This window comes from Anser brachyrhynchus, assembly GCF_964034855.1.
Source record: "Anser brachyrhynchus genome assembly, chromosome: 19".
In the NCBI taxonomy this organism is placed as follows: domain Eukaryota; kingdom Metazoa; phylum Chordata; class Aves; order Anseriformes; family Anatidae; genus Anser; species Anser brachyrhynchus.
The window spans coordinates 6961627-6976207 of NC_137712.1; the positions used below are offsets into that span (position 1 = coordinate 6961627).

At 59.2% G+C, this 14581-nt stretch overlaps 3 protein-coding genes across 6 annotated transcripts in view; all 3 read right to left on the reverse strand.

Moving 5' to 3' along the window:
* Window positions 1-1734: 1734 nt before the first annotated feature.
* PIP5KL1 (phosphatidylinositol-4-phosphate 5-kinase like 1) lies at window positions 1735-3831 on the reverse strand. The gene is made up of 3 exons (XM_080562508.1): window positions 3240-3831; window positions 2521-2618; window positions 1735-2303 (listed from the first exon to the last, which is right to left on the reverse strand). Exons 1-3 carry the CDS (start codon window positions 3513-3515, stop codon window positions 1982-1984), a joined length of 696 nt encoding a protein of 231 aa, XP_080418634.1. The 5' UTR covers window positions 3516-3831; the 3' UTR covers window positions 1735-1981.
* Window positions 3832-3967: 136 nt separating this feature from the next.
* On the reverse strand, window positions 3968-6009 carry DPM2 (dolichyl-phosphate mannosyltransferase subunit 2, regulatory). The gene is made up of 4 exons (XM_080562510.1): window positions 5870-6009; window positions 5664-5753; window positions 4838-4940; window positions 3968-4531 (listed from the first exon to the last, which is right to left on the reverse strand). The coding sequence occupies exons 1-4, from the start codon at window positions 5870-5872 to the stop codon at window positions 4473-4475; spliced, it is 255 nt and encodes an 84-aa protein (XP_080418636.1). The 5' UTR covers window positions 5873-6009; the 3' UTR covers window positions 3968-4472.
* A 1696-nt stretch (window positions 6010-7705) lies between these two features.
* EEIG1 (estrogen-induced osteoclastogenesis regulator 1) overlaps window positions 7706-14581 on the reverse strand; it is a 37007-nt gene continuing 30131 nt past the window's right edge. For all 4 annotated transcript variants that reach the window (XM_080562490.1, XM_080562488.1, XM_080562489.1 and 1 more), the window contains 2 exons: window positions 13750-13819; window positions 7706-12871 (listed from right to left, as the gene is read on the reverse strand). In XM_080562490.1, the coding sequence (XP_080418616.1) occupies window positions 12826-12871; window positions 13750-13819 (116 nt within the window). In that variant the 3' untranslated portion in view covers window positions 7706-12825. The remainder of the gene's footprint in view (window positions 12872-13749; window positions 13820-14581) is intronic.

The following is a 14581-nucleotide window of genomic DNA, read 5'->3' on the forward strand; positions in this document are numbered from 1 at the left end:
CCCGCAGCTCCCGGAGCCGCCCCCAGCCCCCGGCAGCGCTCCCGTGCGCCCCCCGAGCGCTCGCCCACGCCCCAGCCCCCGGAGGGGCAGAGCCGGTACCGACCCCGGTCCCCGTCCATCCCCTGCGCCCCGGCCCCCAGCCCGCGTCCCCCGGGACCGACAGAGCCAGGACGGGCCCCGGCACCCGTCCCCACTCCTCGCCCCCCACCTGCGGTGCCCTCCCAGCCCTGTCCCCAGCCCGGGGGTCCCTGCAGCCCCCCTGTCCCCCCCCGTCCCCAAGCCCCTTTCTCACCCCCGCGCCCCCCAGCCCAGAGCAGCTCGCTGCGCACTCAGGGGCAGTAGCAATGGCCCGGGGGCTATTTGGGGAGTGGGGCTGGGGCAGGTTGGCCTCCCGCTGCCCCCGTCCTGGCAGATGGCCTCGGGGGGGCCACAAGCCACCCACCCGTCCCCTGCAGCCCCTGGCACCAGGACCGAGGCGCAGAGCACCTGCAGGAGCCGTCCCCGCAGCGAGCCGCCTGCCCACAGCTGCCGCCTGCCCCTGGACTTTGTTTTTCCAAGCAGAAGACAAGGAAATAAGAGAAACAAACTTTGTGTTGGGGTTACGTGGCAGGGGGTGGGAGCAGGGGAGCTGCGGGGGGGGCTCTGGGAGCAGAGCCCGGCGGCTGCCCCGTGTCAGAGGGGAGCCAGTGCCAGGCACCCCAAAAGGGACCCGCTGGTGGCCAGAGCTGGGCCGTGAGCGGTGCTGGGTGGGCCTCTGGGAGAGCAGAGTGAAGGAAGAAAGTGCTGTGCCCCAGCAGCTGGCGGAGAGAGGGCCGAGAGGTGCAAGGAACAGCCCCGCAGCCAGCGCGTCAGCACAGGAGGAGGGCAGGAGCTGCCCTGTGGCATGTGGAGGAGCCCACACAGGAGCGGGAGGCCTGCGGGGCCCTGTGCTGGGGCGGCACGCTGTCCTTATTGCAGCCCTTGAGATCTGGCCGTGTAACTTCTCCCACGCTTTGAGGCGCTGGGCTCCCCATCAGGGTGAAACCACCGCCGCCTCGAAGCCGGTGCCCCCGTCCCAGCAGGCTTCTGCAGGGCTGGAAGAGGCGGCGATGGTGGCACAGCACACCAGTGGCCGTGTCTGTGCGGGGAACCCCGGCCAGCAGCCCTCCCGTGATGGGCCAGAGCGCCCACCCACCCTTGGGCATCCCACGCCAAGCAGGAATCGCTCCCGGATAGCCTGCAGCGGATTTTATTTAATTTTTCAGCTCCCTCGGAGCTGGCGGTAGCACCGCGCCCCCCGAGGCTGGGGTGCGGGCGGCCCTGCCACGCGGCAGCAGCTCCACGGGGAGGGTTTGGGTTGTACCCACTGCGTTTCCACCTTCTCCTCCTGCCCAGGCTGCAGGCAATAGGACACAGGGTGGCCCCGCAGCACCTCAGCAGGGGGATGTGGGGCGCTGCCACGGCACAGGGGCTGTCCTGGATGCAGGGTGTGAGGCCCCATGCTGATGGGGGGGGGCACGGCACAAGTGGGGCCGGATCCTGCCCAGGGACATGGACATTGGCCCACGGGGGGGGGGTCCTGGAAGGCGAAGGGGACTCCGGAGCAAGGCACTGCACCCAGAAACAGCGCAGGAGCCCCCCGGGGTGCGGGGACCCCGCTGCCCCCCGAGAGAGGCTGCGAGGGGGGAAACTGAGGCACAAAGCGCGGTGCTGAGGGCAGCTCGAGCCGCACAGGGCACACCCAGCGCCCTGACCTTCAGCCTGGGCTGGAGCACGGCCACCTCGTGATGCTGCCGGCTGCTCCCGCAGGGTTATTTTTAGGGCCGCTGCCCTTTGCGGCGCGGCATTCCCCGCTTATCCCCCGGGGAGCCGAAGGCCCTGGGGCGGGCACGCAGCCCCGCGAGGCTCAGCCCGGGGCAGGGCAGCATTTCTGGGGACGCTTCTGGGCAGGCGAGCGGGTGGCAGGTGCCCTCCGTCCACATCCCAAACAACACATCTCCGCTCAGCTTCTGGTGCAGGAACGGGGTTTTAGGCGAGCTCCGAGCGCGGCCGCCACTCGCTGTGCGTTTCCACCCACCGGCACAGCCGCTGGGCATAGGCAGCAGGGTTGCAGGGTGGAGAAGGACCCGTCCCGGTAGCGGATCCTCTTCCAGAGGCGCTCGAGGCGCCTGCGGAAGGTGTAGGCGGCGAAGAGATCCACCAGCCCCACCAAGTAGCGCCGCTGCGGCCCGTCGATGCGGTGCAGGGGCTTGCTGCCGCCGGGCAGCGGGCGCTGGCTCTGGCTCGTCCCCGAGCCCGGCAGGACGCGGCACGGCGCCGGGGACCTGCGGGGAGGCGGGCAGGGGGCTCAGCCCCCCAAAACGGAGCAGGGACACGGGGGGGCTCCAGCCCATTGCCCCCTCACCGGGCACCACTCACCGTGCCGCGCGCCCTGTCGAGCTCCAGCTGCCGCAGCAGCCACGGCCGCTGGGCGCCTGCGGCACGCGGGGCAGCCTCAGCCCCCCGGCGCCTCGCCGTGCCCCCCCCGTGCCCCCCCCTTACCCAGGGCGAGGGACTTGCCCTCGGAGTTGAGGTCCTTCAGCGCCACGGCGGTCGCGGGCTCGGCCCCGCGGTCCAGGCGGCAGCCCTGGATGTCGTACCTGCGGGGGGGCGAGCAGCTCCGTTCCGACAGCCAGCCCGGCGGGGGGGGGAAGGCGCCGGACAGACGGACACCGGGCACCAGGACAGACAGACACTGGGCACCAGGGGTGGATGGACACCACGTTCCCCAGGACAGACAGACACCAGGCACCAAGGACAGACACAACGTTCCCCAGGACAGACAGATACAACGTTCCCCAGGACAGATGGACACCACATTCTCCAGGACAGACAGACACCAGGCACCAAGGACAGACGGACACCACCTTCCCCAGGATGGACAGACACCGTGTTCATCCGGACAAACGGTCACCACGTTCCCCAGGACACACAGACACCATTCCCCAGGACACACGGACACCACGCACCAAGGGGAGGCGGCAAACAGACGCTGGCTTTGCCAGGACAGACGGACATTGCATGCCCTGGGACAACAGGACACGGCCACCCCCAGGACAGACAGACAGACAGACGTGGGCAGCACTCAGTGGACAGACCCCAGGCCTGGCAGGACAGACGGACGCCCTGCCCTCGAGGATCCCCTCGCCGGGGAAGAAGCCGCTCTGCGTGACCGCGAAGTAGCGCTGGGGACAGGGCAGGGCTGCAGAGGGGGCGCCTACCTTCCTCCGGCGGGGCAGGACAATGCTGGGGGCGCCTGGGGGCGGCGGGGGCGAGTGCCATGAGTGCCCCACAGCCCCCCCCCCCCCAAGTCCCTCCGGTCCCACCCCGGCCGCCCTCACCCAGCAGGCGGACGAGCAGCGAGTGGGGGAGCGCCTCGAGGTGCCGGAGGTAGCGGGGGGCAGGCTGGCGAGCAGGAAGCGCATCTCCTGCTTCGTCTGCATCTTCAGCGGAGGCAGCTGACGCCTGGCACCGCCCCAGCCCCCCCGTGAACTCATCTCCCCGCGGCAGGAGACGAGACTGGAGCTGCACCTCCGCACGCGGCACGGGAGGAGGCCAAAGATGGAGACCCTGCAGACACCTTTACTGGGGGCGAAGGCAGCCCGCTACAGCCCGGGGCAGCCGCTGGCAGCGCGGCTCGGGGCAGGGGCTGCTGCCAGAAGGGGCCCACGGGGGAGGCCGGGTGCTGCCGGGCAGGGCCCGGTGCAGGCAGGAGCCCAGCTGACGGCTGCTGGATGCGGTTCCCACCCCAGAGGGGGAGCCGAACGCTTCCTCTGTGAGCCAGGGCATGGCCACGGCCTCAGCTGGACGCTGCAGGAGGGGACAGCGGCACTGTCCCCGTGTCCTCTGTGAGCCTGGCCTCACCGGGGGGTCCTTCCGAACTTCGAGAGCCCGCAGCACCACCGTTAGTTAGCCCTGCCAGCAGGCAGATGGAGAACACGAGACTGCCTTTTCCAAGCCCCAAACCTTATTTTCTTTCTTCACAGTCTTGGATCCGATTTAAAAAAAACACAAACAGTGTATAAAGTTAGAAAAAAAAAAAACAAACAGGGAACAAACTAGTGGACACAGCAGGAGCAGAGAGGAAGGACTACCCAGAGGCCAGGCACCTGACAGGGGTCTGGCTGGGCTGGCTGCGCCCCAGCAGCTCCCGCACGGCCGGGCCAAAGCACAGGGGCCGCACGTAGCCCAGCTGGGGAGCGGCTCCCTCAGAGCCAGAGCTCTGGGCCCTCTCCTGGCGAGTCCCGTCAGCCAGTTCTGCTCCCTTTTGGTCAGTAAGTCGTAAACTCCACGAGGCTGCTGCTTCTCAGGAAGGAATGTGGGGAGGGAGAGCAGCCAGCTCGGCGCCGCGGCTGCGAGCGAGCTGTGGAGGAGGCGGCCGCGCGGTGCTGCAGCCTCTTCCTGGCCGGGGCACTGCAGGGCGGGGGCCTCCTCCTCATCTCTCTGCCGGCCCTTCACTCCGATTTCTTGGCAGGCTTCCTGCTCTTCCACGTCACCACCACTATAAAAACGCCTGCCATGGGAGAGAACAAATCAGGTCAGAAAACTTCTAATTAGGGGCACTTTTAAAAACACACTGTAGCGAGGAACAGAATCTCAGCAGAGAGCAAGAAACAAATGTACATCCAGAGGCTCAAGGAGCCAGTTACACGCGCGTGTGCGCGCACAGAGCCCACCACCAGGGCCCACACCACGCCGAGCTGCTGCAGGAGCCACGGGCAGCGCGTCACAAGCACTGTGCGTTAGCTACCCCCCAGCAACCCCCTTCTCTCTTCCTCATTTAGGAGGCCCTAATTAGAACAACCGAAATAACGCTCACCTATAAATAGCAGCAGCAGCAGCCCGGCCACCACGGGGATGATAACGGCGTACTCCCTGGGCAGGAAGAAGCGGTGGATGGCGTGGGCGCTGTCGATGAAGGGCTGCAGAGAGAGATAGAGAGGGCGGTCAGCAGGGGGGCACCACCTGCAGGTCACGCACACGTGCGGCCGTCTGGTTTCAAAAGCAGGACGGAAATATCAGGCTCGAGGGGATTGCTAATTAAAGAGCGCCCGGAGCTACGTGGTGAAGCCCCCACGCAGCAGCTGCAGAGTGCAGGGGGGCGGACGCGAGGCCGAGGGCTCCAGCAGGGCTGGTGAGGGATATGCAGGGGCCTGTCCCAGGCACACCAAGCCCCCGACGCTCTGCCTGCCCGAAGGGAACGGCCGACACCAGCCTCGTTTCACAGAGATCCCGCCAGGGCTCGTTTCCCGAGGACACCGGAGCACTTCGGACACCGGGAGCGCAGCGTGATGGCTCCCGCGCTGCTGGGCGCTCACCTACAGCTCCTCGGCCTGCAGCACCAGCCCCGGGACAGCCGCGGGCAGAGCCGCGAGGGGAGCTCCGGCCTCGGGGGCGATGCCACCGGGCCCGACACCGACCGCGCCCCTCGCACCTTGGGACGCCCGTGAGGGGCTGCTGCTTCCCAGGCGGCCCCGCGCTGCCCGCCCCAGCCGGCCTGCCCCGAGGAGCGCTCAGCCCCCGGGCTCGGGCCGTCCCAGGGCTCGGCGTTACCCGAGCGCTCCCCGCCGGGCCCGGAGCCCGCCTCACCGCCACCCGGGGGCTGTCCCCGGGCGCGCCCCCAGCCCCGCCGCGCGGCCCCGTACCAGCACCACGATCCACAGCGTGTAGTAGGCGAACAGCGCCAGGCTGAAGGCGACCAGGCCAAAGCCCACCGCGCGGTCCGTCGCCGTGGCCTGTGAAGGGAGAGAGCGTCAGGGCGGCGCGGGGGGGGCCGGCCCCGCTCCCCCGGCCCCGGCCCCGGCCCCCGCTCCAGGCCCCGGCCCCAGCCCCCGCTCCAGGCCCCGCTCACCATAGCGACGGGCGCCCCCTGCCCGCCCCGTCCTTCCGGGTCGCCGCCCGCCAATCAGCGCGCCGCCCCCTCGTCACGCTCCCTCCGAGCGGCCAATCAGCGAGGGAGGCCTCAAGAGCGGAGCGCGAGGTGGGGTGGGAAATGTAGGCGCGGCTCGCCCGGAGCGCGGCGGGGGGCGTAGGGCTGAGGGGCTCTGTGCGGGGGGCGGGGCTGCAGGGGAGGGGGCAGCTGGAGGCGGCGGGGGGCCAAGCGCCTCCCCCTGTGCCCTCACGCCTCGCCTGAACCTTCATGTCTCACCCCATACCCTCATATCTCACCTGTACCCTCACATCTCACCTGCCTGAACCCTCATGTCTCACCCTGAACCCTCACATCACACCCCATACCCTCACACCTCACCTGTACCCTCACACCTAACCCCATAGCCCCACACCACACCCCTACCCTCATATCTTACCTGCCTGAACCTTCATGTCTCACCCCGTACACTCGTACCTCACCTGTAACCTCGTATCTCACCCCCTACCCCCATATCTCACCCCTACCCTCACACTCTTTGCCCCAGCTGCCTGTGGTTGGAGCCCTGCAGCCCTCAGCTTTCTAAAGGGAATGCGCCAAGCCTTGGAGTGTGCCCAGAGCAGGGCTATGAAGCTGGTGAGGGGTTTGGAACACAAGTCCTGTGAACTGGGGGTGTTCGGTCTGGAGGAGGCTCAGGGCAGACCTTACTGCTCTCTGCGACTCCCTGAAAGGAAGCTGTGGGGAGCTGGGGGTCGGCCTCTCCTCACAGGTAACCAGTGATAGGACCGGAGGGAATGGCCTCACGTTGTGCCAGGGGAGGTTCAGGTTGGAAATGAGGAATTTCTTCTCAGAAGGAGCAGTCAGGCACTGGGACAGTTGCTCAGGGAGGTGGTGGAGTCACCGTCCCTGGGGGTGTTCAAGGAGAGGTTGGGCATGGTGCTGAGGGACATGGCTCAGTGGGTGATGGTGGCAGTCAGGGGATGATTGGACCAGGTCATCTTGGAGGGTTTTCCCAACCTTAGTGATTCTGTGATTCTAAGCCCAGGCTTGGTGCTCCTGTGACCCTGTAATTCAGCACTGAATTGTCACGGAGAACAGCCCCCCAGTGCTGGGAGCAAATCCTTTCGTGGAAGGCTTGCAGCTCCTGCAGCAGCAGGTTTCCATTTCCCCAGCCACCTGCTGCTCGGTTCCGAGGGAAGTGACTCATCTCGAAAGCAGTGAGCTCAGACAGCTCCAGAACGCAGATCATCACGTCCTGCCTCGCAACGAGTTCGCACACAAGGCAGCTGGAGAAGGAAAAGTGAGCCCAGAGCCGAGGGATGCGGGGAGCCTCAGAGGAAGGGGAGGCGGGGGGGGCCTAGGACTGAAAGGTGCGGATGTTCTGGCTTTGGGAGGCTGGGGAAGGTGAATCCAGCTCATGGTGGAAGAGGACAGGCTGCCCTGGCCCCCAGGTGGCTGCTGGAGCCATGCTTCAGCTGCGGCACCGTCCCCACAGCGGGGCAGGATGCGGCCGCTGAGCGCAGCCCTGGCAGGGACGCAGTGTTCAGGAACACAAGACTGTGCCAGGGGCTGGCGGTGGTGCCAGTTCACCTTCCCCCTGGATTTCAGGCTCCCGCTTCTACTGGACGCGTGCTGTGGCGCCTGCCCTGCTCCAGCCCCTCTCCTGCCCCCGGGAGGGCTGGCAGGGACCCCGTACCCCGCTGGCTGCCAAGGAAAGCCCTGCCTGCCAGCAGGCACTGTCTGACCTTTTTGCTTCCTTAGCCAGTGTTTCTGAAGCAAATGTATGTCTAGAACAAAAATACAAAGCAAGAAGAATCATTGTGAAGTACCAAAAACCTTTATTTTCCCCCAAACCATAACAACATTTGACATTATATTGATTTCCTCATATATTTGTTATTTCTCTACGTTAGGAACCAGATACAGAAAATACAAACACGATCTGTTGAATCAAAGACGGCACAGCATTCCGTTAGAAAAAGAAAAAACTAGAGGAGCAAGATAAAAATGGTGAAAAATAGTCATTCCCTCCAGCCCAAACTTTCCAAGAATCATCATCAAAATAGAGCAGTGGAAGTAGCTTCTCTTTCTAAACGCACTTCTGCTTTAAGAAAAAAAGTTAGAGATTTATCTTTAGATTTTCAAAGTAAAAAAATGTTAAACTATCTTTCAAGCAATTTTGGAAGTTTGCATAGACCCATTCCCTTTCCAAAAATATCAGCGATCTCTCTATAGAATCTGATATAAATCAAGTGCGCGCCTCATCTGAAGATCACCAAGCTCAATTAACTTTCACGAAAATAAAACATAATCTCCCCTTCCCCTCCCTCCCCCCACAAAAATACGGGCTCTACCATTATTCCTTACAGTCGAGGCAAGTTCAGAGGCTCAGCCACACCTCTAGCTCCAAGCTTCACCCAAATTCCTTTCTCTTTCCCAGGTTTCCAGCTCCCTCCCTCGCGGGCAGGGGCGACAGCCACGGCTCAGGTCGGGATGGCGCGGGTGGGCTGACGGACGACGCGGCGCTCGAGAGGGAAGGGGGGGATCTCACGCTCAACCCCCCCAGCGAGGAAGCGGCTTTTCAGCGCAAACACGTGCTACCAGGCAGTGTCTGCAGCAACTCGCCCCTGGGGACTAGCCTTGTCCACAGGGCTAAGTCACCAGAGCATCAATTCGTTCAGCTAGAGCCTAGGTGGGGCACCGGGGCAGGGCAGGGGGGCAGAGGGGGGCTTTGCAGCCCCCGGGTAAGGCAGCGAGGGGGGGGGGGGGCAGGACGGGGCCCCTCTCCAGGAGGGGCGTTTCACCTGGGTGCTCTAGCGTACCTGGAGTGAGGTTTTCCCAGAGGTTCACAACAGCGCGTGCAGAGTCCAGCTGCACAGCCACCAGTTTAAAAAGAAAAAACAGCAACGACAAAATAAATAAAAAAAAAAAGTCAACCCCTCCTATTAAGATTCGAATGAAAGACGTTTCTTCGGGTCTCGGCCCAGTTCAGAACCCTCTGAAAACCTGAAGCAAACACTTAAAAGGGCTTAGCTTTCTGCGGGGGGCAAAGGGATTTGGCAATAAGGGGGGGGAAGAGATCACAAGTCCGCTGCCCATCACACCAAGGGTGAGGACAGCACAAAGCCCCCCATTTAAAGTGCCAACCAGACCAAAAAAATAGGGACAGAGGGGCAACATCCTTCTCCCCCTTTTTCCATCACGATTTCCAATTGAAACCCATCTCCTTCAGCAATTCACAACTAAGCCTACCGTCCTGGACATTCACTCCACTTATACCGTTTTAAAAAAAAAAAGTTAGTAAAAAAAAATTACATTGAAATTTCCCATGCCTTTGCAACAGGCCTCCACCAACCAGGGGTCCAGAGACTGAGAGCAGGGCCCACACATTTTGCCTGGCCCTGAGACGGGAGCAGAGAGCCAGCTCTGCTTCTCCAGGGCCAGCCGGGCGCGGGCAGCCCTGCTCACCAGCATCCGAGACCCAGGGGATGCAGGGGCTTGCCAATAAGGTCCTTTTACTCGTTTAAGTCACCTCTGAATCCCCTGAGAAAGGGAACAATGTAGGGAAGAAAGTCCCCCCTCGGCCCCCCAGGAATAAAATATCAATGAAACAATAACGCAGTCAAAAAAAAAAAAAAACAAGAACACCAGCCTGCTGGGTTTATAAAAAAAAATCAATAAACTTCAAGACAAAAAAAAAAAAAGAAACTAGCCAGCGGTTTGGGTCTGGAAACTGATTCACTTCTTAAATGTTCAAAGCCCAACAAGGAACAGACGGCAGCGATGCCAACACGGAAAAAGTGCTCGCGAGACGCAGCTTCCCGAGAGAGACAGCCATGGCTGCTGGACCCCACTCCCACACCAGCTTCCTCCACCAGCACCAGGGATGCTGCTGGGCACCGCTCGCGGTGGATGCGCAGCAGGAGCTCCGCGTGAGGTCTAGAGCTAGAAGCAGGCTGCTCCTTCCTTCCTCCCTCTCTCCACAGGGCCCTCCCGGGCACTCCAGCCCTGGCTGTGCTGCACTAGGCTGAACGCCTAGGGCTGCCTTCTTACTCAAAATGAAGGGTGGGAGAGCTGGAAAATAAAACGACCAGGATCTGTGGAGTCAATCCTAATGTGGAGACGAGAGACAGACACCCTACGAGACACCGTTACCAAAAACCCGAGCAGTGATGTGCCGAGCAGCTGGAAGAGAAGCCAGAGGCTTGCCCAGGTTGGCCACAGCTACGCGATGGAGCAGGTTACAACTGCCAGCTTGGGGGGAATGAGAGCAGCTTTCTGAAAAGCTCAACTGAAGCTCCCCTTGCTCTGCTGGAAGAGGAGATTCACAGCGCCTAGCTGCCAGCATCTCGGAGCGACAGACTCTTGCCAACTGGAGCCCAGGAGAAAGCCCTTGGCTCCCAGTCGCTCTGACAGCAACTACCATTGTTTTTCATGGGAATAGAAGCGAAGCAGCAGAACTGAGCTGGGTTTGGCCTCTTTCCTAGCTTATTTCTGCCCCTTTCAAGTCCTGGTTGCAATGCTGGACCCGATTTCCAGCAGGTGCTGTGCCGGGGAGCAGCCTGACCCCCAGCTCCCGCTACAGCTACCTGAGGGCAGACCAAGGACACCCGCTGCTGTTTGAGTGTGCTTCTGCCCTCACACTGACCCGAACAGAGGGTCAGGCCAGGCCGAGCTTTCTGGCAGAGCCTCAGGGAGTGAAAAAAGCAAGCAGCAGCTCTCCCTGTCCTGCGAGCACCCCCGGCACAGGGCACCTCTCACCCAGAGCGGGCAGGAAGCTCCCCAGCCTGCGAGCGAGTGCCAAACCTCCCCAGACTGAATGGAGAAGAGATCACAGTTAAAAACACCAGAAAGTGTGAAAGAGCTTTTGTTTTAGACAGACTCAAAAGATCAATACCTTTTCCCTACATTAAACCAAACCGAAGTGGTGTCTGTAACCCTTTGAACCGTAACCCAAATTTTAACTCCCTTTGAAGCAAAAGGGGTGAAAAAGATCCATATGCTACACGTGGTCTGTCCAAACACAGAAAGAAACCTCTGGACTTGAGGACAGGAACCATCAAAACAGAGTAAGCAGCTGTATGGCTTTGCCACACTGCCTAACACCCTCCCCATGCAGCCATCCTTAGCTAGCAGGGCAAAAAAAACCCAAGAAAACAAATCAAAATCAAGGCCCTTTCATTCCTCATCTCTCGTTCTGCCAAATTCCCTTTTCCAGTAGCTCATCTGCATGCATTCTGGCCACAGAGACCACTATTAATCCTTTTTTTTTTCTTTTTAAGAAGGCTTTACAATAACTAAGTTTGAACAACAACGTGATCAGTTACAAGTCTTTCCTTGCTGAGCGGGGCAGGTGTGTGCCCGTGAGTGTGCACGCACACGTGTGTCGGAGGAGGGCACGCTCCCGGCGGGGCCAGGAGCGCGCCGTTACTCAAAGTGCATGGCTGCTGAGTGCTACTACAGTACACCGGCAAAAGAGGAAAGGGCACTACACAGAAATAGCTTACAGGCCAAGAGTCTCTGTACAGGAAGGGCTGCAAGCACAGCCCGCGGCTGGAGTCTGCAGAGATCCTCGTCTGCAACGCAGCTGCCAGGAGTATCTATCAGTGGGAGCTGAAAGGGACTGACATCTCTGCCACACGCTGCAAGGAGGCAGCTCAAGTGTCAAACAACTGCAGAAAAACCCAAAGAGGAACAATTGAAGGATCAACCAGAAAAAGAGTTTGAAGCCTTGTCAGAGCTGACTCGCCACGGAGCAGGTAGGAACGGCCGCTGTGGCTAACGCAGCAGGAAGCACCCGTCCTACCTCTGACGGCAAAGACGGGGGCTTCGTCTTGCCCTACTTCTCCCCAGCCCCAAAAGGAACCAGCTCAGGCGTAGATCCCTGCTGACAGGTCACGAAAGGCCAACCAACACCGACTCCCGTACTGGCCCAGGCCGAGAGAGGCGATTGTTACCACCACCACCAGAGAGACCACTGCAGACAACTGCACGGCCCAGGGAGGGCCGTCAGATAACAAGAATCTTTTCACAGTCCAAGAAGGGCAGCTCCCTTCCTGAGCCAAAAAAAAAAAAAGAGGTTTTGTATTCCAAGCTCCAACAGTAACTATTTGCTGAATCAGTCCAGCAAACGTGGATTCTGACCCTGGAAAAGCAAGTATAAGCCTCCTCCAGGTAAAATCTGGAACCTCTAAAGTGCTCCTGGTAATGCTAATAGGTGAGCACTGCCCTTCCATGCCCAGCAGTGGAAGGGCACGATGCAGTTAGTGGTATAACAAGCATTTAACCATTTAATCAGCTCCCATCTGGATTGCAGTAATTTTCTGAAATGCACTTTCGGGAGATATTTCCTATAAGAAGCTGTTTGGGGATCTGAGGGTAGCCAGGTGAAGTGCACACCACAGCACACCTCGTTCAGTAAAACCGTTGCCTCGGAAGGTGATGCTCCCTTGCAGAGTCAATGTGTAAAGCACTCTGCAAGCGGCCCTTCCACCGTGTCACCAACAAGCAGCTCTTGGTTTGGTTACAATGGTTTTCCCCCCTCCCCCAGTGGTTTGAAGAGTTCACAGTGGTATAACCCAATGTTTTGGGGAGACAAAGCTGAGACGTCCCCTGTTGCGAACGGATGGGTGGAATGAGGGGTGCAGAAGAGCAACATCCTCTAGGACTAAGGATACGTCCAACAGACACCTGGCGCCTGCTCGGGAACAGGGGAGGGCAGGCACTGGAAGAACTGGGAAGCGGAGGAGGGTACTGCCAACAGGGAAAGTGCACGGTCTGGAGTGGTCTCGGAGTAGTTCTGCAGTGCAAACGTACGGGGAGGGGCGTGGAGAAATCCCTTCTGGAATGCTGCATGAAGAGAGGTAAAGGTTGGCATCCATGTGGCAGCGGACCGGGTAGGGGGCCTGTTTCCAGCAGCTCTACCCTGTTCTTCACATTTAGTGGGTTTCAATCACCACTGGCTCGTAAACTCCAGATGAGACCCTGAGGAGGCAGAGGGGAAGAGGACGAGAAAGCCAGGTTATTTTCCTCAGTCACTTAGAGAAAACAAGTCTTTATTCAGAGCTCTCTGCTCATGAACATCGCCCTCTAACCTCACACAAAATACTGAAAATAACGACTCAGTCTGGCGAGACGTCAGCTCACATAACACAAAACAGACAGCTACGTGGCAAGCTAACACTAGAGCACTTGAAAGAGCTGGGTGTAGCACATAAATCCTTCTAGAAGGCAGAGGAAAGGGGCTGGGGAGGGAGCATACTGTGCAAAGAGCCTGTTCCTGGCTCTGCTTCCAGTTTTACCACCGACCTGACACATTTGTATTCGCCATTATTGCTTTTCTTCCTACAAAGGTGCTATAAAGCTTCGCAAACGCGACCGGTCAATGCACGGCATTAAGGGCTATTGCAGCAAGACAAAGTTTTATTTGTCCAGAAGTCTTTCACAAGAGAAAAAGCCCTTGACACAGATGGAGGGGGCAGGGAGAAGGGACAATAGGACAAGCTGCTGCAGTTTTGCTGTAGTCCAGCAGGAGGCAAAGCTCCCTGCCTTCGGTCGGGTGCGGAAGCAAACAGGAACCAACCTCTACCATTTTGTCCTTTTACTCCTCACTTACTTCTGCTCTTGGATCTAGCAACTGGGATCAAATTATCCCTACGAGCTTCTGACAACTGCACTTACACTCCAGTGCAGCTGCGGCCTGTCACCATGACACCTGGGGGCGTTAATGTGGGAATAAAGCCACCGTACAGCACGTGATGTTCAGAAATCTCTCCCGTAACAAAGGTGAAAGTTTCCTGGGTGCAAACCAGCTAACTAATCTCTCCGGAGCCTCGCTGTCTGCAGGCTTGCAGGAAACCTACCTGTTTCCCAGCTGAATACCGCTCAGTGTAGTTGTTCCGTCTCTGCTCACAAACAACCTCAGGTTGCTATCTGCAGATAGGAAAGGAAGCAGGTATCAAAATCCAGAGCTACCGCTGGTTGCCAGGTGCTCCTCTCCCAGCCGCGTTACACAATGTTCGGAACAGGAACAGTATTTCTGTGAATCCGCATGCACGCTTTCTGGTGTTCCCATAGTAATAGGGCCCCCGGGAACTCTTCTTGCTTTAAAAAGGAGCCTCATGTACAAATCAAGCACAACATTGAGTTTTGGAAGAGTAAAAGCAGAGAAATGAATGCGATGACATTCCTCCGGCTGCTTCTTTCAAGGCAATTCCACTGATGTAAGTTTTTGGGTCAGCTTTAATACATCTAAACAGGTAAACTGTGGGGCTCCCATGCTGCTTTTGTACACTCATTACTGGAAAAGAAACTCAGCCTGTTCTGCTGGTAAAAGGTGGCTATAGTTTAAACAGCCTAGTTTAAACTCCTGCTGAGTGAGGTGGAGATCCCCATACGATCTGATACCATATCCAGTGATTTAAGGTGACTAACAGTAACCTGTAGAAGTACTAACAAGAGGTTAGGCTCAGGTTTAAAACTTACTGAAAAAAAACACACTAGATAAAGGATGTGAGATTGATTTCCAGGCTAAATTGGAAGATTAAAATAAATGCAGTGATGATATTAATTTTCCCTTAACAAATGCTGTGGCTGCAAAGGAGAAAACTCCTTTGGCTCTCTCAGACCCTAACACCAGCACACCGCAACCCATCTCTCTTCCCATCCTTTTGCCAAGATGTGCCATTTTTGCTC